The 26,142-nt window shown below is 41.9% G+C and overlaps 1 protein-coding gene across 2 annotated transcripts in view; it reads right to left on the reverse strand.

Moving 5' to 3' along the window:
• Nucleotides 1-26,142, reverse strand: part of LOC115389980 (alpha-1,6-mannosylglycoprotein 6-beta-N-acetylglucosaminyltransferase B-like) — a 111,214-nt gene that overhangs the window by 41,599 nt on the left and 43,473 nt on the right. For both annotated transcript variants that reach the window (XM_030093600.1, XM_030093599.1), the window contains exons 4-8: nucleotides 19,441-19,550; nucleotides 16,643-16,719; nucleotides 16,361-16,540; nucleotides 14,316-14,480; nucleotides 5,550-5,719 (exon numbers count right to left, since the gene is read on the reverse strand). In XM_030093600.1, the coding sequence (XP_029949460.1) occupies nucleotides 5,550-5,719; nucleotides 14,316-14,480; nucleotides 16,361-16,540; nucleotides 16,643-16,719; nucleotides 19,441-19,550 (702 nt within the window). The remainder of the gene's footprint in view (nucleotides 1-5,549; nucleotides 5,720-14,315; nucleotides 14,481-16,360; nucleotides 16,541-16,642; nucleotides 16,720-19,440; nucleotides 19,551-26,142) is intronic.

Here is a 26,142-nt window from a genome sequence, read left to right on the forward strand (position 1 = left end):
AAGAGCATAAGACTCATAACATCAAATCATGGCATCAGCACCAACTTATAACAGCAACACTGAATCCCGATAAAACGCATCAAGCAGCAGTGAGCTGTGAGACTGTAGGAAACACGGTAGCTTTACTGTGACTCTGAAACAGATATGCTCAAAATGTGGTGCCAATAAATATATATGAACACAATAGAAACTATACAAACAAAACATTGACTGCAGTGTGAACCGGATTTCATTGTTTATCTTGTTGTGTGTTGAACATTCACATGCGACACTAATCACTTCTTTATTGCTCTGGAAATGTTGATCATTTGTGTTTTTCACCTACGTCAGTTAGTCCAACGGCCTGATCTCCAAGAACAAACATCAACTAGGACAAGACCATGAGATTTGATGCCTCAAGTTTGAATAACAAATGTGGAAAAATAAGTATGAACATGTGAGGAGATTAAAAAAAAAAAAAAAATTGGAAGCTAGTTTTCTGGTTATTATAACTAATCATATTCACCAATTTTCAGGAAGCAAATGGGCAGAAAAAGAGGCAATGACACAGAATAATGATCCTTGACTGCAATCAAACCAGAGAAGCTTCAGCTACAGAGTGTAATATGATTCCTAACCACTCATGACAACTGGGTTCGATGGAGGTAGGAAGAGGACTATTGCCTCTGGCGAGGTAGTAAATCAGTATATGCTTTGATATAAAATCCAAGTGGATATCATCATGAGTCAAATGTAACTGCACAAACCTAAAGATATTGTGAAAGTCATATCTCGAAGAAAATATATTTATATTCAACACCCATTTGCCCACTCACCAAAACTCTGGAATACATCAAAGTGGTTTTAATAGAGGTTGGGATAATATATAAAATGCTACTCCTGTGGGCTACAGAGGGAAATAAATGTTAATGTGTAGATATTGTTAACTAAAAAAATGAAAGACACACAAACAAATGGTAAGTCTTCCTTTTAACATCTCATATGATGGCTCTGCTCTATGAACTAAATGTAAGTTCATGAGAACGTGCACATCCTTTTTTTCTATTTTGCTCACCGTATTTTTTGCTTTAATATTTCAAACAAAACAAAAAAAAAGGACAAACACCGTCAAAGAAGACTGAATTATTTTGACCTGGATTTCCTATTGATATGCACCACTGCACCCGTTCAGCCAACTACTAACTTGGTTTTCTTTTCTTTTTTCTTTTTTTTTTTTCCCTTCGTTGAAATGTTTTTTTTTTTCAGTAAGAAATAAAATAAACAGCACCAGCAAGGACCCTGCAGCCAGCCTTCAGTGTGGTTTTGCACCCTTCAGTGCACAAAGCAGAAAGGCTGGAAAATTCAAAGTGACAGATGTTCAGAAACAACTCGGTGACATCTGATGAATGTAACACCTCTTGAACAGCAGCACCCGTGTATTTCAAACATAGAAATATATATTCTTCTCTTTTTTTTTCTTTTTTTTTTACAGCTTGCTTCCTTTATGCATGTCACCTCTGTCAACGCTCCTGTAACACTCACACAAGTTGTTTTATACCAAAACTCTATAATGCTCAAGAAAAGCAGCATTGATTTCAGACAACTTAACTGTAAAATAACTATTCAATCTGTCCTTGCATTGCAGGTTGTGCACTGAAAAAGGCCATTACTGCCTAACCTCTGCCGGATTCTTTCATCTTACAGTATTATTAAACTTTCTATTCATCACTCAACACAATCAACAGTGACACTGACCGTCTGACTCTGCTCTGACTGCAGCGTCGTCTCCAGTCTTTTCTCCATATCGCACATTTCCAGTAACTCACCAGCATAGTTGGCTCCAACTTCAACTTTATTTCCAACAAGCAACTTCGCAGGCATACATTGTGAGGAGTGCGCATTCAGCAGAGAAGGTGAAATGCAGAAACCTGTCAGGTTCGTGTGCTGCTGTGTAGGCAAATGAAAGGTGCTAAAAAATCAGCTTCATGCATAAATGAAGGGCGGCGCATGATTCAAAACAAAAGGATGGCATTTATCAGGGAGCCTTCAAAAAATGATTGCATATTTGAATACAAAGAGGCCCTCATTCAATAGAAACAAGCTCAGCACTTTGATGTGCTTCCTGTACTTATTTTTTTTTTTTTTTTTTTTTTCCCTGAGAGTCCCCGAGATGAACATTTCCTCTTCATCCTGTCACGGGCACAATGACAACCTTGGACTGACACATCTGGATGTCAGTGAGCGGAATTAAATGGACGAGTCCTATAGCATTATGACCCCAGGGCCACAAGACGAAGGCCACTAAATATCAGGGGAGCGCTCTTTATTGCACCCAGAGTTATGCCGGCGTGAAGCCGTTCTTGTCCATTGTGAGTCTCGCTGCGCTCTCGCTCTCTCGTCTGTCTCTGGTGAATAATGTCTCGGCACCTGGCTGCAGAGCTGACTAGAAGCTGTAAACCAGGGTGTATGTTATACACAGCAACACAACTCCAGACCTAATCATGCCCACAGTGGCCAATTACAGCCACTCCCGGCTTCTTCTTGAGCCAATCACGGCCCTCTGATGTGGTTATCTGAGCGGTGTACATATCCTGAGCACACAGAATCCATGGTGGAGTTGAAGAAGTAGGAAGATGGATGACCCTGGGCACTTCTTTTTTGTTCTTGTTTGTTTTAAATTTGCTCAGCATTCTGCCCAAAGGAAAGCAAAGCTGTTTCCAAATCTGTGTTTAGACTTAACTTTGACTCGGCAGCCTCTTTGGGGTAACTGTTGTCCAAATGGTTGCTTTTCCCTTTGCCTCAATCAGCTCGATCGTCTGGACTGAGCAAACATTTCACGAGATTTATTTATTAGTGTCTCACGTGGCTTACTTGAGCAGCTGTCTTGTTTTGTCCATGTTAGCCAACGGTCTATCAAAGGATGAAACATGAGATGCTAAATCTAATTTATTTAAATAATCAAATGAAGCGCCTTTCGACAATATACACACAAAGCTAGAGTAAAAGGTAACGCCAGGAAGACCTATTACCTATATGGAAAATGTTGAAATTCAAATATACAGATACAATATGCCATTTTTTACATCATCGTGGCATCTCACCAAATCTGAAAGCAGGGAAACAAGACTGAAATACATTTGAGTTTACTTGAAAGACATTCTTTTACAAATACTGTTTTCAATCTATGGGTATTCCATAGCGCCAACAAGCAGAAAATCAATAATCAAATTTTCAAACCACGAGTTGTTGTGTAGTTTTGTTTGTTTCAGCCATGACTTGTATTAAATGGTGGCTCAGTGTAAAGTGTTCTGTATCGGTACAGCACCATATTAGCAGCATAGCTCAAACAAAGCATCCTTTATGAGTGGATTTTATTTGACTGGAATTGATTTTCACCTGATAGTTTAACAACATGGACTCTTTACAATTACATTATCATTTGTAATATATTAGCAGCAGGTTCACTTAGAAAACTATAAACTTCCCACTGTAGCTATAAACCTTTCCACACAGAATGATAAACCACAGATCAATAAAACTATTACCAGGTTTGAAAGAAATGTACGAGGCATTACAAAGTATAGGAGAGCGTTTTTATTTTCACAGTACATCTCTGTGACAGCCTTATCGCCTCAGTGCAACCTTAACTCTCAATGTTTTTTTGTCTCGGTGGAAGCAGGGACCGAGGGAAATGAAAAATGTGAGAACAAAGTGCGATACATCAACAAAAAAATGATAACTGCATAATCCTTCCCTGTTTCGTTTTGCTGCAACGATTCATGTGCAAAGATGAACATCGGGAGCCAAAGTTGATTTCTCACAAAGTGCTCTTAAAGCAGTGAGACGCAAACATTTCTATTCCTTTCAAAGCCAATTCATGTGTGACCTGCTGGATAATGTGGTTGTTCATGCCTGTATCCATGTTTGAGGAGATTGCACAGTCACCTAATCCGTGGGGAGAGCTCCTATTTTCAAATTGTGACTGGCCAAACGCCACCATGACACATCTGTAGTAAAAATGATCCCACCATCCATTTTATATCTGACAAGCGATGTCAGCCTTGTGGATGTCCCTGCCATCTCCAAAGTCATTTTTTAAGTTTAGAATTCCTCTGGATTTTTCCACTCCCTCCCGCCCCCCTGTGAAAGTGTTATATGTCTACAAAATGACTGCCAAAGGCTGGGCGTCAATACAATACTTCTTTTATGATTTGTGCGAGTTGTCGCGGCGAGAGCGCCGCCTGAAATGGAGGGAACAGCGGGGGTCTCTGTGGGCATCATTACATTGATCTATATTCTGTACCGCTGTCATCGCAGTGATCAACGACGGCAGGAAGACAAAGACCATCGGCCCAATCAAGGCTGAACAGAGACATCGCCCCGCATGATTCGGCTGTCTCTTCCCAACATGCCTATTCATGATCTCTGGCACAACGTTAACCGTTCATCGTCTCCAAAGATGACAAGCATTGTGATTTACACAGTTTCCACCGAGGAGTCGATAGCAGAGACTGGTCAGAACAAGCCTGAAGGGATCTTTCTCAACACGGCAGATTTACATCCATCCACCTGTGTGTGTGTATATGTGTGTGCATGAGTGTGTTTGTGTGTGTGTTTGTTGGCTCTATAGTTGCATTTGTCAGCAGAAACACGCAGGCATGCTGACACAGGATAAAAAGACACACCAACGCAATCCCACTGACAGGAAACGGTGGGGCACGCCAATACGGGATCGATACCGTAGCAAATAAATCAACGGGACCTAAGTGCCCTCGTGTCTAATCTTTAGGTTAAGTGGGAACAAGCTATAATCAGAGTGCGCAACTCCTCCATGTCGGAAAACCTGACGCTCACAGGAGGATTGCGGAAGGTCGCGCGTTTGGGTTTAACGTTGGCATCAAGGGTCAAAGTGTGGCGAGTATTTTGATTTCAACCTAATCAAGTTACTGACGAGACAGAGAACAAAAGAAGCTGTTTCAAAGATCAGTTTTGTTGAAATAATCTAACTGTTGATTTGCAAGTCAGTGACCTTTGATTTTCAAAATAATTATGTTTATTCAGCCGTGGCTCAGAAAACAGACCATATTATCCAACAATCCCCAAGTCTTTGGCCCTCACTATACATTATGTTTCTATTCCTAAATCCATTTATACATGTGTCAAGGTGTCTTTGGGCAAGGCACCAAACTGAAAATAACTTGTAAATTAAGGGAAAATACTGTCCTGTCCCCACTGGTGTGTGTGTGTGTGTTTCTGTTTGGTTGAATGTGAAGAACAGAGAGCTAAAAGGCTGAAAAAGGTAACCACACATTGTTGTTGGTAAGCTAAATAACTGAAACGTACCTTCATCAATTTCAGGCTTGTAGCCTCTTTTATAAATCAGTCTAGACTATAAAGTCAGGCACAGTTTGGTTTGCATGCAAGCAGGAGGCAGCTAATTGGAAGAGAGACACAGAGATGATGCGATGAACGGAGAATCGGGAATGACGTTAATGAGGATTTTAAATTCCTCTGGACCGACAGCAAGTTAAACATTCAATACAGTCAGGCTGTGCAAACAAGAAACTCACCCCTGAAGCTCCTTGACAGACATGGAAATCTTGAGGTTGTGTCCCAGAACATGAAGAGCCGTCAGAATGTCGGCCCACTGGACCATCTCCCCCAGGGGCCCGCCCTTCAGCACCTTGGGACTGAAAACATCTCCAGACTCTTCTGTTAGGAAGCCGACATGGACCAGGATCTGCAACAGGACAAAGTCACATTGACATAAAAAGTTCAAATTAATATCTGCAAAAATATGTGAATATAAGATGAAACCAGGACATTTATTATCTTGAGCTATCTGCTCAAATGTGTTGCAACTCTGAAAAGACGATAATAAATGAGTCTGAGTTTTTTTGATATCTGAGTTAAAATGCTGAACGTGATGAACAGCCAAACCAATTAATATTATCAGGACCCCCCCATGCTGCCTTTAAACAGCCCAAACCGTCAAACTTGTGCATGTTTTGGCTGACATTCTGGTTCTGGTCTTTTGGGGAACAGACCACATTAATCTTGTGGGTTTTTCCATCTCCTAGTGTCCAAATTTCTTTCAAGTGACTCCATGATTTTGATATCAGAGCTCTGTGGGCGATGAACCATCTGTTGCTGGACTCCTCTTTCTTCGTGTTAAAGGAAGTTTTCCATGTATCTATGTGTATGTTCACTTTTATTATTCCATGCTGGTATTTAAAATCTGATAATAAACTACTGATAAAGTGTACTGAAAACATCTTATGAATATAATCAGGCAGTGTTAAACTCATGAGGAAGTAATCGACCTGGACTTTCAGATGGTTTAGCCAATAACAGCCATCCAGGAATATTCTCACTATGAGACGCGAGCGCTATCCTGCTCCATATTACCTGAATAACATACTTCACAGGCAATAAGTAAATTGATGGTGGAGTAATTTACAGGAACATATAAAAAAAAATGCAACATTAGAAAGCAATTTTACCATAATCTGATGTACAGTATACTCTGTCTATATAGGTGACTGGATAAAGTTAAGCTCTTTGAAATTTAAGCTTCTGCTGTGCAAAACATTTTAATGACTTTGAGGATTAGAATCATTACAATTTCAGACTCTACAAGAAGGAAATTATAGCAACTGAAAAGTAATTCTTTGAAATCCCCTCTGAGTTATCCCCTATGCTCCACTGGAATAGCGGGCACACGAAACAATCCTGCATTATGCACTTTATTGCATTACTAATTTCATGTGTGCCGTATGCCTGTACTGATAACTCCCTCTAACAAATTCCTTTGGAAAATCCAATGGGAAAATATTCTTGTTCTTAAAACATCATATGAGACACGCAAAGGTATTATAGCAGTTTCTATGCAGTACTGTTATACAAATTTGAACACGGAGGCCACCGTCCTGCCATGCATGTCCACCGAGCTACATCATATTTCACATAGCCCACCGAGAAATGAGCAACACACGACTTTTCGCAGCGGATTAGACATTTCCATGTCCAAACGTTGCTCTGCTGAGTAATCCTGATTAACTAACACAGCATGAACACCTCCAGCTGCTTTTTGCTGGCAAATGGAACCAACAGCTTCGACCAAGCAACATACATAATGAGCTTAAACCAAAGACTGAGAAGTTGGCCAGAAAGTTTTCAGTGGAACCACATACTGTCTTCTTTAAATCTTCCCTTTTAATAATATTCTTTTCATGACTGGCTGACCAACCCCTTGGATTTTTTCAAAATAAAAAGTGAAGACAAACATTGGCAGACACACCCACCCTTATGAACGTACAGGAGCCCGTTTCTCAGGTTTCTGCTGTAGATTGTCACTCTGGGTCTCTTTGACACCAAATTATTTTTGACAACCGCAAAGCAGGCGAAGCCTTGGGCCTCCCTGTGATCTCCGGAGCCCCCTAAGTGGGTGTCAGAATCAAGGTTGGGAAACACTCCTGTATGTTTCCACTACAAAATGACAAAACCGTTCTCAGATCTTCGATATCTTTTGACCAGACTGTCACTGCCATGAGGGGCAGAACGTTGAGGTATCCTGCCCCCTAACTCTGAAAATTTATTCCCTCCTGACCTTTACACCACTGACTGGCTTGTCACTTTCAATCAAAACTCAAACTCGTCTGTTTGAGATGTCTTGCTCTCTGTTGGGGGGATGGGAGTGGGATGGAGGGGAGCGTCACTGTATCTTCTTTAAAGCACATGACTGTTCGCTGTCCATATCTCATCAGCTTGAATTTTAATATATTTATTGTATTTTGTATTACTTGAATGTCTTAGGTTAGGGTTAGGGTTGCAAAATGCATGCATGACACGACGAGGTATTGAGTTCAACCGCCAGGCTAATTGCCACATGTAAAGAGTATGTATAAGAAAGAGGGGAGTGATGCGTGTGCAGCAGAGTCAAGCTTCAGTAAGATTCCAGCTGGTGTGAAAAATCCCCTGATTAAATAAACCTGCTCTATTAACTTTGGCTTCATAAAAAAGAAGATAAGTGAAATTTAATTACAGTTTTGGGTGGCAGATGGCTAGAGTGAAAATACATGGCTCCAATACTGTTCACTCTCTTGGCACGATGTTGGTGGTGTTGGTTATACGGCGTATCACACAAACACTGGCAACCATGAAAAAAATGGGGACAGAAGGAGCAGAAAGTGGCGTACTGGCAGCACAGTAGAACTGCTAAATGAAGACGAGGGATATCACACCGACGCAACTGAGGCGGAAACTGTGGAATGGATTCTGTAAAGGTGGATCGACATGTGAATCCAGAGATGTCAAGAAGTAAAGTAATGCTTCGCTGCTTTGAGAACATACTCATGATCCAAACCTACCAAGGGCAGAGTTCACTTCCCTTCTAATAGGGAGCATTTACTTGATTTCATAAGTGGGAATTTTGCAGTGATTTTAGTTCAATTAAAAGTATCGATGATGGGGATTCAAGTGTTTCAGGAGGTTTAGTGAAAATCACACACACCCACTCATACACACAAATACACAATCTTGTGTTTTTGCTCTTACACTTGCTCCAAAATGTAACAAAACAGGAAGAAAAAAGTTCAGCACACAGCAGACTGAACCCTAAATCTCAAGCAAAAGCTCTGCTCCTTCATAAACTCCGGTGTCACGGCCAGCTGCCTCCCTCAGGAGTTTGATCACACACACAAGGGAGTGTAACTCTTTATGCAGTGGACGTATGGCACTCCCAGATGGTGTGTGTGCGCACGTGCGCGTGTGTGTGTGAGAGTGCATGTGCTTATGGATTTTGAAATTTGTTTGGTTTCGTTTGCTTGTGTGCGTTTATGTCACACTGACACGTCGATGAACTCCAGACAGAATCCTCAGTGTGTGTTCTGCAGAAACGCTCGCTGAGTTACTGCGAGCGCGGGGATCCTGGAGGAGATCTGAAGCTCCTCTCTACGGTTACCGTCCCACAGGGACTCAACATAAATACTCACCAATCCCACAGAGAGCCAAACAGAGATTACAATCACTGACTCACCTTTGCAGTGTTGCAGGTGCTCACACATCTGGCTATGCATCACTCACATCATTAAACTCTCAATCGACTGCGAATTGAGACATTTCCACATAATTCATGTTTTGAATACTGTCAAATGGCTAAATGTGTCTTACACCTGCTCACTTTGACATGTTGAGAATGAGGCCATTGCTCTCTTTCATTCCTGGTTTTGAGGCGAGTCCCCTCCCTCTCTGGTGTGACACTGTAATGTTTCTGTAAAGTTATTGTCAGGTACGTCAGAGGCTTCCCACAGAATAAAGACCTACGATAATGAGTTGCTGAATGTATACATGATTGAATGTTCGCCCAGTGATTTATTGTTTTCAACTGAAAGCTTCTTATATCTTTGCTCTTTTTAAGCAGATTTCTCTTGGATATTGCTCAATGTAAATTTACTTTACTTGTGGTTTGACAAAGTTTTGAAAGTCACTTTTTTTGTGTTTGTGACTTTTCTTCATAGATTTTTTTTTTCCCCATTCTGTTACACCCTTTAGTTCCCTAGACAGCCGAACAGGGATGTAAAAACTTGGGACCAACTTTGGGAAATGCAATCAATTGCCTTTTGAGCACCGACATCAGGAATCCTTTGAGTGCGTATAGAAGTGAAATCCTTGGAAAGTCCTTGGTGCGTATATATCAGAGCAGGAGGATAGAAGAGGCTCTCGAGTGTGTCTCACTGCTTCCTGTACTCTGCTCTGCTCCACTCGTCACTAACAGGCTAACGACAGAAGAATGCTAATGCTCGCCTCAGCATCTGTTAGCGCTCGACGTCTCATGAAAGCATGTGTGTCTGAGTGTGTGACCCTGCTCTCTCATGCGTTGTGGCCCTCGAGAAGGTCGCAGCTGTCCGGTGGAGGGCCACGGGAGGCGAGACAAGCTGGCGCTGACAACGACCACGACTCTCCCCTGATTTTCACGTTCTCCTTCTCCACAGGATACTTTGTCCTTTTTTATCAAAATTCCATTTAAAATAGCCCTCTTTGTTTCCATATACCTCCAACACATCCCTTTTCATTTCCCTTCTTTCACCCAGCCCCCCCCCCCCCCCCCCCCCGCCCCCACCTTTGATTCCTCAGTCGTCACTTCACTTCCCATATCCGATTAGTCTCCGACACTGTCTGCACTTCATCAGTCAGAGGTCAATTAACTCTCGAGAGGGCAGACACCAGGGAGAAGGGAAATTAACATTTCAGCATATGCTGACAAATCCACTAAATGTGCATGCCGGAACGCACACCGAGAGGCAGGGAGTTACGGTACTTGCTCAGATAGTAGAACTGACACCAGACAAGCTGTGAATACACTGTAACAGGTCAACAGGATAAGGTCAGCCTCTTTCAATCTGCACAATCACCTTTAAAAAAAAAAAGCTTTCCATCCACCTCAACTGGGCTGAATATCTTTTTTTTTTTTTCCCTTTGATGTCCGGATAAAAAGGAAAACAGCAATTTGTTTCATGAAAAATCGCTTCGTTACAGTGCCTGAATGAGCTGACCCTGGCTTTTGATTGAGTTTGATAATAGTGTTGCCAGAAAAAAAAAAAAAAAGAGGTTCTCCCAAATGTATTACTGCTTTGAAAGTGAAGTGCAGCAAAAAAGGTTGACTGTATTCTTTCTGAACCTCACAAGCACTGAAGAAATTGATAGATTAGCCACAAAGTACAGGAGATTTTGTAGGATATCGAAGTCAAGGCAGTGCTTCATTATTCACTCAGATATAAAATATCCCTCACCTGCAAATATACTTATCTGAAAGAAATCCCTTTTGCTGTGACTTTCAGGTAAAATCCTTGAGAACAGCACTTCTTAAGTGTCTCTGCTCCCCGTGACAGATGCACACACACATTTGTGTCCTTGTAGTGACCCATGACAGCAAAAAATAAAATAAAAAAAAATTCAAGGCTTATGCCTCATTTCCTGCTCCTCTTGATCTTTCCTCCCTTCACTGTTACTTTTTGTTCTTGTAATTTATTCGTTTTCAGAGTAAACATCCAGTGTGCTTACAATCAAAGGGAAAGCCAAACAAGGAAACAGAACTAAATCAACAGAACCCCATTGGAATGGCAAATACTGCACACTCAAGCAGAATACTAAAGTTGTTGTTTGAAGCAGGGATTGTGTCAAAGACAGAGGTTAGGTGAGTGCAGGATTCTAGTCGATTCACATCAGACAATGTTTTTTTTTTCTGGGGTCAGGTTTAATTAAGATCAAACACTGGTCTTCTTCTCTATGCTGTAAGCTTATCTTAAAGTCCTCCTTTCCAGAAAATTAAGTTTTTAGGGTGGTTACTGTGTCTACTTATTGTTTTTATAAAGCAGTAAGTGTGTCTGGAATGAAATAAGAGGTCAGCGTAACAATCTAGTATTACTTCTTTGGAAGTGATGACAGTCAAAACACAGGTTCAGGCATTTTGCATTCAGAATTTGGATTTGCCGTCATTTTGTTCCCATACCCTCCACCTCTGAAATTCGCTTTCCTTACTCCAGTCTCCCGCACTTCCTCGTCTCCTCTTCTAGTTCTACCTGCAGCCTCCTCTTCGTTTCATAGCTGTCATCTTCCTTATATATATGACCTCGTCTCTCTCACTTTCTCCCAAAATTGTCCAACATGAGGCGTCCCTCTAATACACACATCCACTTGAAAGTAAAAACTCAACATCCAGTTCATCCTCTGGCTCTCTGTTCTGTAAAATCCCCCCTAAACCTAAACCTGTACACGTTGTTCCTCAGCTTAGCTGGGACTGTTCTACTGCATATCACTCCTGATGCTCATTTGAATAACTCCACGCTGTCTGGAATGACTGATGCCCCACCTATTCTAGTGTTTGTACACAAGCGGTCCATTATACTTCAGTGTAAAATGTTGTATTGTTGACCCTAAATTGCCCCCAGGCGTGAATGTGAGTGTGTGTGGTTGTCTGTCTTTCTGTGTTTGTCCTGCGATGGACTGGAGAACTGTCCAGGGTGTATCCTGCCCTCGAACATAGTCAGCAGGGATTGGCTCCGGCAAACCCACGACCCTGAACAGGATATGAGCGGTACAGAAGATGGATGGATGGATCAATGTTACCCTGTATCGTAACACAATGACTGAATGTTTTTCTAGTTGACAGATCACACAAACAACATAAGTCAAGCTGCCTGTACTAGAACACAACCTAGAGCATCTCCTGATCTCCTGATGGCAGGAGGCTGTGATCCCCTCGTTCCCAATCCACCAGTTCAGCTAACTGACACAAGAAGTCGCAAAGGAAGGCCGATAAAATCAACATGCAGGGTGAAAACCTCTCTGAGCCCAGGTCTCAGGGTGTACAGTATTTTGCTGCAGTTGCATTTTTTTTTTCTGGTGTTGCACGGACTGATATATTAGAATATATAAAGAATGTGATTCAACAGCCACTGAGCCAGCCTCAAGGAAGTCTGGGCTGCAAGTGAGCAGTGAAGTGGATGTAAGGCTTGTTTACATATTTAGAGATAGCAGGTAATAAAGGCAAAGGTGTAGTAATATTTAAGCTGCTTGAAGGCATTCGCAAACCGAATGAAATTTCTATAACACAAAGAAATGAGTATTACTGGAGTGAAATCAGTGCCAGAACAATTTTTGGAAACTGAACTGTAGTTTTCAATAATTATAATGTATGGAGCGAGAGTTCATTAAAAAAAAAGATAATAATAATAATTTAAAAAAATGTTGGTGTTTGCTGCTACGGTCTGCAATTAGCAGTGGAACATACACACTGAAGCACTCACAGTGACACAGAGAACACAAACACACACGTTTCCACTTCCGTTTCTAATTATTGTGATAAACAGCTTTAGACAGCCAAGGCTAACACTTACAAACACCGGGACATCTGCTGTTGAGATAGCGGCAGCAGCACTTTGTACAGCTTATATAGGCAGTTCAAGCAGCCACGAAACCACGATAGAGGATAACAAATCCCCTCAGCGCAGTACAAGAAAAGGGAACATCAATCACCGTGACAGAGGACTATTTCCGCCCTTGTTAACTTATTTTAGAAAGCGATGAGGGAAAATAAGAATATTTTTGAAAAGCAGAGACAGAATTTGGGTTCAATCTGCCTCCCCAGATTAAAATATTCATTTATTGTTACTTTCTGAGCAGAAAGATGTGGGTATCTGCTCAGATGAGGGTGGGCAGGCTCACACAGCAATCCAAACACGTTAACCTGCAGCAAGTTTTCTCATACTCTTGATTTTTTTTTTGTACTTTTCTTTGAAATTTGAAAAAGTAAACCACTTTTTAGATAAGTGCCTCTGCAACCACACCTTGGCCATGTCTCAGTCGTCTCAGTGGTGCTTCATTCGCTTCTAATCTCTCTCTTTTGTTCCTAATCCATATTCCACAGTGCGATCCATCCCCCCCCTCGGCTCCCTAACTTTATTCTTCTCCCTCTTGCATTGGCACATGTTTCACAGTGAGCTTTAATCTCAATCAGCCATTACAATCACCCCTTTATTATTATTCTTTTATCACATTTACCCATGCAAAGCACCCAGAAAACAAAGATGCGTGCGGAAGACGGCTTTAACACATGATAAAACTACATCACTTTTACAGTATGGCGCAGCCGATGACAATAAAAATACAGTAGCACGGCGTTCAAAACACATAAAGGCTGATGCATACCAATTATAGATGTACAACACAGATCGCAGTGACGGACGACAGCCTATCATTACATCGTCTATCATTTGTCTCCCACCGGCTATTATCACTCAGCTAGAGAACCTTCAAGATCCAGCAGTAAGAAGCCTGTTTTTATGCATAACTACTTGAGAAAAAAAAAATACATTCACTTTGACTGTTGTGCATTATTGTTACACTCTCAAGCTGTTTGGACCCTGAATATTTCTGCGAACTGCCTGCCACATGAAGGTGCTGCTCTTTTGTTTGCTTCTCCTCTGCTGCAGGGTTCGTTTGTACTGGTGTATTCCTACAGTTCTCCTGCTGCCCCTTTTCTTCTCCAATTGCTTTGTGTATTTTAAACCATCTTATCTTTAAACTTTTGCTCTCAAGCGTTTACCGACTGCAACTTGCTTGAGGTGTTGCCAAGAAATGTTGTAGCACCGATGGTTATGGTTATGTTCTGTCTATCTTCAGCCCATCAGAGCACCACCAAACACAACTATGAGCAATTCAGACTCACCATTAAATCAGGGCTTGATAACAGTGATGGAGTCCTAAACGCTAACCCAAAACATGCTTCTCATTTGCTAAATGCACATTTTTAATCCAACATCCCCCAGTGTCCTCACCTTCTTTTGGTCCCTCCATCGCTGTCCCAGTTTGGCATCGAGGCGGTTGGCAGCCGTTCCCCACTGCAGCGCGAGTCGGCGAATGCGACGCTTCATGAAACTGAGAGACTCTTTTCCTGTTCCCACCTGGTCGAGCAGCACAGAGAGGTCTGTGCGAAAGGCAGCCTGGAAAAGCAAAGGACGAAGGGAAACATGGGAAAAGATGGAAGGTCAGCAGCCTTGAACCGTCTCCACCAGTGTTTGTAAGGCACCAGTGCTAACAAGGCTACCGAAACTGTAAGAAAATCTGTATTATTTAAGCAAAGACAACGAGTCAAAGGCAAAAATAATTTCCACATTTTGTGAATTATTTAATGAAATGTTTCATCAGTGAACCACATCTCCAGGTTTACCTGTAAATGAAATATGAGCAAAGGAGCTACTTTGAAATGTAATGTATTTCCTTACAAATGCTCTGAGCACCAAGGATTTTCTTCTGGGCAAATCACCTTGGTTTGCTCTTATTTTTATTAAATATGGAAGAATAAAATCATATTAAGATCGAGATATCGGTCATCCTCCACACTGACATTCTGCTTTGCCTTCTAAAAGTTTTGCTGCTACTCAGGCTATTAAAGGAATAAAGGCAAGGTGAATGCACGCACGTGCACACGAACATGCACATGCACATGCACAGGTCTGTCTTTGCTGAGTCTTCCCATGAAGCCCCTTATATTAAACCTAACCATCAAAGCTCAGTTGTGTTGCATTAAGGGTTGCAAGCAGTCACTCTACTTAAACTGTTCTTAATTTACTTCACCCGATCCATCAACCGCTGCTGCATCAAAAACCGATTAAACGTAAAAGAATTAAAAGTAGAAAAACAAAACGAAGAAAGGTGTTTTAGCATTAAGAAAAGGTGAAGTTGGTGTGGGACTCTGTCTGCACCTCTTTGTAGAGCGCTCCAGATTACAGACTAAATCTCGGACCAGTTAATGTAACCTTTATATTCAGCAGACATGTGCTGTCAAGGCCTGACTTATTTCTCTCGAAGAAGTTATCAACTATATTTAAGAACTCAAAGCCAGACTGTGAGGAGTTTTCCTCCGTTAGGCTCAGAGAGATGGTCATGCCGGGCTCACACTATCAGTGTGTAACGCTGTCTGTAGAAGGATAATTTGTGGACCACTCTATGACCTTAAAATCAATGTCAAGAAAAGAGGATCATTATGGGGAGGATCAAGTCTGTTTTAATTAACAGGAAGCAAAGAGAGTCGGGTGAAGGTTAAAAATGATGTAGTTAAATGGAGGCTACCAGCTCACACTGCTGCTTCTCAACAGCATTTTCTGAGAAACAAACTGTTCTTCTCTTTTTGATTGCCAGTCTGGGTTTGATTGACACCTCGAGGGCCTCTGCCAGCCATCTTCAGCTATTAATTCTCTGTCATTGTTGTTAAATGCTGCTTAAAACTGTTATACAAACTCGGGGAAATGACAGCAGGAAAAACATTTTTAATAGCGAAAAGACTAGAATTATAATTCAAATGTCTCCTGAGTATCAGCTGGAGTTCCAATAAAAAACGGTTTTCTATTCAATTCATTTTTCCTCCCTGACGTTCTATTATTTAACTTCTTAACTTAAACTTTCTCCCCTTTAAATTTAACAAAGAGATCTGTAATCACCATTTCAATGCAGCATTTGCTCAGCAGAATTACGAACCCGACTTTCAAGAAGGATCGGACAATGAATACAAATATGGCAAACCCATATTTCATTCACAATAGAACATCTATCACCGTATTTCCACTATCAGTGGTCGGACCGAAACGTTAAGAAGGAACCATTTACTGCAGCGCCACATCTTTTGGCCGTGTAGCAGTGACTGATGATTATTCTAAAATGAGAAATGCAGTTACAAATTCAGAAGTTTGCAGTCACTTAGAAAAGTAACAGGAAAACAATACAAGGTGCCAATTTCTAAAAAATCTCATTGAAGATCATCAGTTATTAATAACCTGGAACACAGCAAAGTAAACTGGTTTTAATTTGTTGCAGCGGCACTCACTTGTCTCTTGGTGGGCTTCGCCTGGTGTGTGTGTTGGGTGGGGGGACTGCTGTGGTTCCTCCAGACCAGTGGAGGGCAGAACCACTCAACCTCACTCAGGTAAATGAGGAAGGAGCAGTCAGAGCCGTCAACACCGTAAAAGGCATAGCAAGGGTCCGATGTCCAGCGTGCGCGCATCCACTGGAAGATAACCAGAGTCACTGCGTTAGTGAGCAGCTGTTGCTAAAATATTCCACCTTTCCTGCACGTCTCATTCACCGTAAAAACAAAGCAAGCACTCACATCGACTTTTCCTGGACACTCTGGATAGCGAGGGTCTCTGGGTACTTCACACTGGCTGGATGTCCCGTCTCTCATTGCTGAAAACAGACAGTGAGTGTAAATTTAGACGTGGTTTAAATCGTTAATGGATGAACGGCCCGGTGTTCGGGTGAAGGAGTCTGCGACCGGTGGGGCGCACGCGGCGATTTAACATCTCTTATTGGCTTCGTGAAGCTTCCACAAAACAATCTTATCAAAGCGCTCTTACATTATAGTTCAAGGAAACAAATGTGACGTTCGAATCAAGCAATGGCTGAATAGTTTGTCAACTAAATTATATGTCAGCTCCTTGTATGTCGTCTACCTTTCACTCTAGTTGATGAGTGTTGTTTCTAAATGAACCTCTTGGCAAGCGGACCATGATTCATTTCAAATAAAGGAAGATTTTTTTTTTTAAACAGAGAGTAGAGAGTTTCATTGCATTTCATTCTGGCTGAAGTTACAACAGTTGAAAAATAATAATTCCAAAACCCACTTTAAAATCGCTGAAAAATAGAATAACTAAAAACATCTAAACCAACCAATGGATGTTCAAAAACAAACTATGAATGATAAAAGTTGGTAAAAAAGTCAGATGTTCTGTTCTCAGTTGGAGGTGAAGGTAAATGGTTGTTTTGATCATAAAGCTTGCAGGCGAGTCTTGTAGTAATATAAGTTTAATGCCCTCGCTCCAGCCACGCTGGCTCACAGCCGATTCCAATCAGCTGCATGTAATATAGATATTTACTCCTCAGTGAATATCACAATTCCACCAACAATTCTACCAATCACACACAGTAATCTGATCCATCAGCTCATTTAACACCACATGGTGCTGACAAAAGTCACTTCGAAATTCACATTTTATGTTTTTTAATCAGTCCATTAACATAAAATGAGTCCAGGCCTGATCTTATATGACTTCTGAGTTGAAAACAGTATCAGTGAAATTATCAGCTGTTTTTTTTTTTTTTTTTTCATATATATTCAGTGGCGGTCACTTGACAGTGAATTCCATTTTCCCCCCCCCCGAACCATGTCACTTACACGACCCTGCATGTCGCAGGCGCCGCCTGACGGCGTGCAGCTCATAGATCCCTGTCGCCCCCCCCCCCCCGCCCTCTGCCGCGCTGCAGTCCACACGACCGACCGGGCCCGACGGAGCTCCGCAGTCCGTCTCCCGCTGCCCCGAACCGGCCGGGGTTACACCGCCGAGTACGTCTGCTCACTTAGGCTGCGCTCAGTGCATTAATTGCTCCACTGACTTAGTTAACTGCCTCTCCGCTGCTGAAGTGAGAAGAGTGACGGAGGGAGGGAGAACCGGAGTCATACTGTCTGATAAGGAAACCAATGCAGTTTTGCCGTCTTTTAAATCCCCTCCTCGTCTCTCCCTCTCTTTTTCTCTCTGGACCAGCGACTTTGCCGTCTCTCGGAGCCCGTCTGCTTCCATTTGCCTAATGAAAAAGAGACATTTCTCCACATAACTCTTCCCTGGGGCTTCTCTCCATTGACTGAGGACACACATCGCGTACAAATGTGATTATAAGAGCAAGTGCTACAGCAACAATTGGGAATGTGGTCATCTAACTGGATAAAAACTTGACTCCTGTCGCCCGCAAGACAGAACATGAAAGCTTCGTCAGAGCTCCAAGGGAAGGAAATTCTAATCACGTTTCCCGACTCTTTGTCTCCTGTCGCCTCCTCCCGCACATGCCTGACCACGAGATAAATAAACCGCCACCGAGCCGTATGATAATAAAGTCTGCCGGCAGTGTTTCAATTCATCTGTGATTAGAGAGAGCGGCAATGTTTTCATTTTGGCGCGTGCCATTGTCCCTGCAGATGCAGTGCGGCGAAAAAACAAAAGAAGACACTCATTTGTTCTGTGTAAGGACTTGGAGCGAATAAGGAGAGTTAGGAGGAAAACAATGCTGGGTATTATTTAGGTTTTGATTAAAAATGTGCGGCAAAACGACAACAGGAAGCAACATCGCTGGACAAAGATAAGATGTAGAGAGGAGTGACTGAAAATAAGGCGAAATCACTCTGATATCTGGAACGATGTCAATTCTCAAGTTTTCACATGAGTCAAAGTTTCTTCACATGGTTTCAAATTTTAGGTTGATGCTTTTGATAGCCTATTTTTAACTGGAGTGCTACAATGACACACTGTTCTAACATTGTTTTTCACGATTTGCTGGCTTTTGTGTGAAAAAAGGATGTCAAACAGAAACGCTGCTTTTTGACAAGGGATCAGAAGTGATTTGTGTCAGGAAATCAGTCTGATAACACAAACCTGCGACAGCGCGTCTGTCTGTCTGTCTGTCTCTCACGCTGTCGTATGTGTGCGTCTGCAGATCTGTTGTGTTTTTCCGCCTCTGTTCTTTCTTAACTACTTAACATTTCACTCCAACACAAGCTGACAGCCGTGCATGAGTCCAGCTGCGCCTTGTGTTTATCATCACTGAACAGTTAGTCGCTTTTCTGAGTTTCTTCTGCGGAGATTTAAACTAAAATGTGTTTTTTGTACTAAGCTTTTGTCCACTTCAATAAGCAGTACTGTTGACTTTTATTCACTGCTGGAATTGGTGTATTGAAGTGTTGCGCCTGTGTCAGAGGATATAATCTGACACAGGTCCCAGCCTGCGTCAGGTATCTTTATCACAGCTCATGTAGATGATTCAAAGTGTTGGATAGTGTGTATCAGGATTCTGTTAATGCAGTGTGTGTTTCTGGTCTTGGTTTCAGGTTTCGACCACACCACAGAAATGATTCTGTACCTCTGCCTTGCACCATGCTGTTCTGCAGTATCTGCTCCACCCTGACGGCCATGTTTGAGACATTTTGGGCGATAGCTTGGATCCTCTCCACCAGGCCTGCTGGTTGAAACCTGCACATAAAACACAAAACACACACACAAAAGAGAGAAGGAATGATATAAAAGTCAAAAAAATAAACAAAAGTAGTCTGGATTAAAAAAAAAAAAAGCCAGCACCTCAGATCTCTGTTGCATACAAACACATCGGGGATTCAAGCCTTTTACCAACAAAATCTCTTAAGCAACAATTGACATTTTTCCTGATGGTGTCTCCTCCCTGCTCTTTATGGGATTTTTTTAGGCTTATTTTCCTTGTCAAAACTCTACCTCCCTGTCCTCATTTCTCCTTTTCTGTTGCTCCCTCGCTTCCACTTGTGCCTCATTCTGTGTCTTTTTCTTCTTCTCCCAAACTCCTCCTCATTGCCTCTTTTGCTCTGCTCTGCCTTCCTCCCCCTTTTACTTCTCAACAGATGTAGAAGTGTTAGTAGGAGATGCAAATTGGTAGACACTTGGTTGGAGCGTGAAATAGAAAAAGACCTGCACTGTTAATACCACTTCCTCTCCGGGGTGAGAGACTTCCCGTTCACATAATAAGTTGTGTGTGTGTGTGTGTGTGTGTGTGTGTGTGTGTGTGTGTGGGATCCAGATATGTTTACACTCTCACATCATAAGGAATTTCTATCTTTGTGAGGACAAAACGTTGGACTCTATTAGGGACATTTTTAAAAATAAACATGTCAAACTAAGTTTATGGTTCGGTCACAATTAACATTATGTAGTAGAAGTAAAATCTGAATTTATATTAAGTTGATGTAAGTTAATGCAGCGTTCCAGGAAAGTGTGTGTGTGTGTGTGTTCATGCATTCACTGTGGTGAATACCAGAGTGCATGGGTGCACATCATGCAACGCAGAACCAAAGCTGCACACACTGACTAATGCTGCTGTGCCCATTATGTCCATTTAAATGAGTCCATTTCTGTGTGCATTGCGACCCTCCGTATGTGTGTGAGTGTGTGTGTGTGTGTGTGTGTGTGCCCTCCTGTCTCACCATATTGTCTAATCAGCACATAGTTTTAACCCCCATCAGAGCCAGAGGCATGCAGCACAAAAACACGGATCACAGAGGACGATCACAAATATTGATTGTGAGTGTTTGCATGTGTGTGTGTCCAGCGAGCTAAATGCGAACAGCAGCTGCATGAAAACAAATTAAAAACAAAAAAACAAAAAGAAAAACATGAATAAAAGGAAGACTGAAGAAATGCACGGAGAAACGGTTTCAGTTGCTTTACAGCGTGTAAACAACATATTGCGTATTGAGGAGGTCCCCATGCTCCATTAGCAGCTTGTGAGCGTCGCTTGCAAGCTTTTCTACATGTGTTTGCATCCTCTTTAATATGTTTACGACACCAGAGACATTATTCTCAAGTGCGTGTTGATTTCAGGGCTAACAGCTGTTCCCAGACTGGAGAAAGACTGATCCGGAACATAATGAAGATCAAGCTTTGTTCAACATGGCTGTTTTTCTTTTGAAAAATAAAGATGTTCATATTCCGACAGTATCGCATATCAACACTGTTCCTACAAAGGAGCTAATTCAACAATGCCTCCATCCGTCTTCTTCACAAGTCAAGACTCTGGGGGCTTTACGTCCCAACGCTGCAGAGTACAGCGCTAACGCGCAGAGAAAGGCAACGATTTCCACGAAACCTCTCAATAACAGAAAAAGCTCTTCTCACCGCGAGTCGAGAGGGTTAACAGCAAATCAGCAGTGCCAGTCAGCGAGCTCTCACCTCATACTCCTCAACTTGAAGCGAAAACTCCAAAAATAAGCTATAATTTTAAACCAATAGGCTGGAAAGTGTTTCACTGTTTTGTTTCCAAGACTTTCTATCAAATAAGAGAAGTTATTTGCACCTTTACACATTGACGTCATTTCACTGTTCAGTCATGATTTTTTTTTTTAATCCCTGTCAGGTTATTTAATGACATAAATATCCTTCATTCGACTGGCAAAACTACATGGAACAAAAAATAAAAATACTATCTCTTCCATGTAAATAAAGCACTTTGAATGCGCTGGCTGTGCAAGCACCCTAAAACTGTTATCTCAATAAAAACATACAACCTAATTAGAACTTCTCATCTAAGCATGGACTTGAGGCAAATGCAGCCTGCGCATCAGGGAGACCTATTACTTTGTGTTGTCTGATAATTAGAGCCAGCATCATATTAGGCAATGAATTTCCATTAAAACATTAACATCATAACATGGAGCGTAGTTCACATTTCAGAGGATCAGTACCTCTATGAAAATGGTCTAAAAAAAAAAAGTTGAACTGCATTTGGCAACAAGGACATTTTTTCCTTCATCATGTGAGTCACCCCCGGCACGGTAAAGCCTCCTGTATGAGGGCTGCGTTCTATAGAGCTCCAGCTTCTAATCTCAGCTTTAATGCCTGATACAATGTGAACTCATCCCCAGAGACGAGCCTATAGGGAAGGAGAAAGGAGACGTTCAGAGAAAGACAGAACGACAGAAGGCGGAGATGTATGGAAGACGGAGGGATTGCACAGCGAAGTTCAAATATTGAGATGAGGAGAAACACCCACTGGAAAGCTTCGGGAAAAACTGGAATGCAAACAGTCAGGAAATACAGAATAGAAAGAAGAACATCCCAAGTGTACCGTGGGGGACCTCAGCATTACCGACGGGATAAAGAGTTCCTCTACATTCTTGTAGAAGCCAACAAAACAGCTTGACTAAAACATTAAACGATGATTATGATCAAAGAAGTACAAGGATATACATATTTGATGGTCTACTGTTGCGGGCTGCTCACAATGAAGCTTCCTCCCTTTTGATGAATGTCGACAGTTGGCTCTTTTACAAACCAGAGGAACAAAACAGAAGCGAGGGAGAGCAAAGAGAAGACAAAATGGGAGGGAAATGTGGAGGGTGAAGAAAGAACAAGAGGAAACCCACAGACAGAAGCCAAATGGAAGTGGAGCGCTTTGAAAAGAAGCAGTCAGAGAAAATCAGTGATAACGAGGGGAAGACTTTCTAAGGATACAAATAAAAATGTGTTTTCATGTTTTTACTTCTCTCTCCCCTTTTCTTAATGAATTCATCCTCTTTCAGGAAGAGGAGAGCTTTGGTAGATTTCAATCAACCAAAGCTAAGTGTGTAAGAGAAGCACACTGCAAGGTGTCAATGTGAGAGCTTCTCTGTTTCTTTCATGTGTGACTCATTCCACCAAGTCACATACACCAAGGTCACATATTTAGCTTTCCAACAGTTATTCCCAATACTCACACTTTATATACACACTTTTCATCATGTTGATGAAAATATGAACATTTCCATCATAATATTGAAAATCAGAAAGAAAGTTTTTGTTTGTTTTTGTCAAAGTGCCTCAGCAGTGCTTTGTTGTAAATGGTGCTATATAAATAAAATCGAATTGAATTGGGGAATCTATCCATTTTCCATACAGCTTTAATCAGCAGAAGGGCACTGGAGCAGACCGGGGTCCAGCCGATCGACTGCACACCTCGGACAGCTCACGTGTTCGTCACAGAGCAACAGAAGCGCACAAAATTACACACACCCACAAGTTAAAGTAATGGCTTCTGGAGAAATGTTCACACTCAAAACTTTCATATTTTCAGTTGGTGGATTTTTTTTAATTTATTTTATTTTTTTCAAACTGCCCAGATGTAGACCTTCCCTCCCACGCAGTGTGTTATAAAACCCGTTAGGCCAATCAGAAGACAGTTGACATTTATGGAGGAAGAATGTAATGAATTCATCTTCTACTGAAATCTGGCTTGAATAAAATAAGGAGTGATCGGCACAGACAGGATCGGCCGTCCATCCATCCCACACAGCGGCTCTATCTGACTTGGGGTTGTGGTTAAAGCTATAAACTTGAAGAAAACTAACAATCCGGGAAAATGAGCAAACTCCATTAAAACACTCAAACAAACCTGAGTATTTATATAAATCAGGAGCTGACCAATGACTGAAAGTGAAAATAGGCAGAGATGACCAAATGAAATCTTCTTTCTGGCTATTTTCTCCTCTCCAGCTTTCTCCTGTCTACTCATTTTGTTTTGTGGCTGCTTGACCAACACACGGGCACTCTCTTCTTCTCCTTCTCTTCTGGCTACTCAATAACACAGGAGGCCTGCACTACGCTCGTGATGAAAGCAATCACAGTAAAACGAAACTGCTGTTGTTATTGTTACCTGCAGAATATTTCATCACACCGTACAAACACATTTCCACTTAGAAGAGCATTTTCATTGCCGCATATTACTCTCCACAGTGCAACACAGTTCTAAAAAAAACACACATAAAAGACATAAAATAAGAATCTACATGTATCCTGCACTGCCTGCTTTCAGGAAGGCGATGACATTGACTGTGGAAAGAAGGACCCCTGGGATAAGTGTTGTTCCTGACAGAGCTTAGATGGGTGCTTAAGGGAGGAGAAATAGGTAAAGCCAAGGCAGAGCACTGATCTTCAGAGAGCATATGCCTTCGGGGGAGACTTACCAATCTCCTCTCTTATCCACAGCACAGTAAAACGGGGTGAATCAACTCTGCATCGTTCTTCCCCTCCCTCAACTCGCCCTCTCATTTTCTTGGGCTTTGCCGTCCCTCTCTCTCCTTCCCTTGTTATTTCCCTCCGTTTTCTGCTCTAACGAGTGGCTGCCTCGTGGGCGAATCGCAGGCCGGGGCCTCAGACATCAAGTCCCATTCACTGCTACATGGGAGTGTGTCAGCACCAATGAGGCTCACACAGAGATGAGGCTGCCGCCCAGTTTGTGTGTGTGTGTGTGTGTGTGTGTGTGTGTGTGTGTGTGTGTGTGTGTGTGTGTGTGTGTGTGTGTCCCTCTGTAAATGCGTGGATGACCGGCCTGGATTTTGGGTTATGTTTTCATAAAGCTCTCTCTTTCCATTTGCTCGTCTCCCCACTGGCAAAAATCACACTTCCCCATGTCATTCATACGCTGCTGCCTCTTACACTCACACTCTGTTTATATATGCATGAAAAAGAGTAAAAGACAAAAAAGAAATTAGAGGGACAGAGATTGAAAAAAGAGAAAAAAAATATGGGAAAGAAGAAATAGTGACAAAGGAAAAATCACTCTGCCAAAGAGGCACTGAAGTCATCTCCATTATGACATTCTGTGTGTGTGTGTGTGTGTGTGTGTGTGTGTGTGTGTGTGTGTGTGTGTGTGTGTGTGTGTGTGTGTGTGTGTGTGTGTGTGTGTGTGTGTGTGTACTGAATTCCTGCAGGCTATGTGTTCCACCAGAGGGACATGTTCTCATCTCAGACCCACACCAGAAGTAAGAAGTGCCACCTTGAATGAACTGATGTTCATAGATTCTCTCTCTCACACACACACACACACACACCTACACACACACACACACACACACACACACACACTCACATACACACACGCACACACACACGCACACACGTGTAATTACATCTTAAAACAGCACACTCATGTGCTGTTGAACACATTCCTTGCTCCACCAGGGGAACATCATTAAGGAGACTCGCTGTTTGTCTGCCTGCATGCATTTTTATGTCCCCACCACAGTTCTCTTTGTCAGTATCCATTCATTCCTTAATTCTGTGTGCTGAATCAAGTCTTTTATCCTGGTTATCATGGCAGCTTTGCTCCGAGGATCTATTCAGTCCAAACCAAAGAACACCATACTCAGAACTAAATGGATTTTTTTTTTTTTTGCACTGTGCTCTGATTTTGATTTCATATTGTTCACTGAGCACTGCCACTGAAAGGAGGCACAAACAAGGTGCACAGCTTGTGTCTGAATGTTTTCGTGCTAAACTCTGATCTCGATTCGAGCTTATTTTGGAGGTTTTAATGCTTAGTGTCCATCAAAACAACACAAAACTGGAACTAATATGCACTAATTGCCGACATGCACGTCACATTTATTAGCATGGAGATTAAATGATGCTCAGAGGATCACGGTTACTGTATATTTCATAAACATCTAATGATGAATGCATGTTGAAACTTCAAATTAATAGACACTGCTGCACATTTCATTACCGTCCTTTTGTAAATCTGTGAATTGACATGTGTAATGGTGTAAGGAAAATCGTACACTCAGCATTTTAATAGGAATGCAGGCACAAAAAAGAGATTTTGACTCATGTTTAAAGCAAATTGCTCTCTCACCATATCCTTAATGCCCCCTTCCCACAAACAATCCCGTGCAGTAAACGAATGCATCATCCCTGTTTGAGTCATTCATGAAACACAGCTACGCTCTTAGCAGGGCGATCCTCGGTAATGGCCGAAGAGCGCCTTCCTCCACATTAAAGAGCCCATTACTAGACATTGATTGCAGTTAACACCGACGTCAGACCGTATTAATCGTTCCATCCTTCCGCTCTAGTGCCTCTGCAGAGATCAGAACCTGAGCGCTTATCTGGGATCATTTAACAAGGTTTGAGGAAGTGAGGGGATTTCTGTCAGTGTGTATCACATCACTCCCGCTGAGTTTAGTCAGTCCTGTTTGAAAATGAAAGTTTGAATGAAGAGAAGGTTGGATAGAAAAGACAAATTGGATGTTTTGGTGCTAAAGGGGCGCAGAAAGGAGCAGCTTGA

The sequence above is a fragment of the Salarias fasciatus genome, chromosome 6 (genome assembly GCF_902148845.1).
Source record: "Salarias fasciatus chromosome 6, fSalaFa1.1, whole genome shotgun sequence".
NCBI lineage: Eukaryota > Metazoa > Chordata > Actinopteri > Blenniiformes > Blenniidae > Salarias > Salarias fasciatus.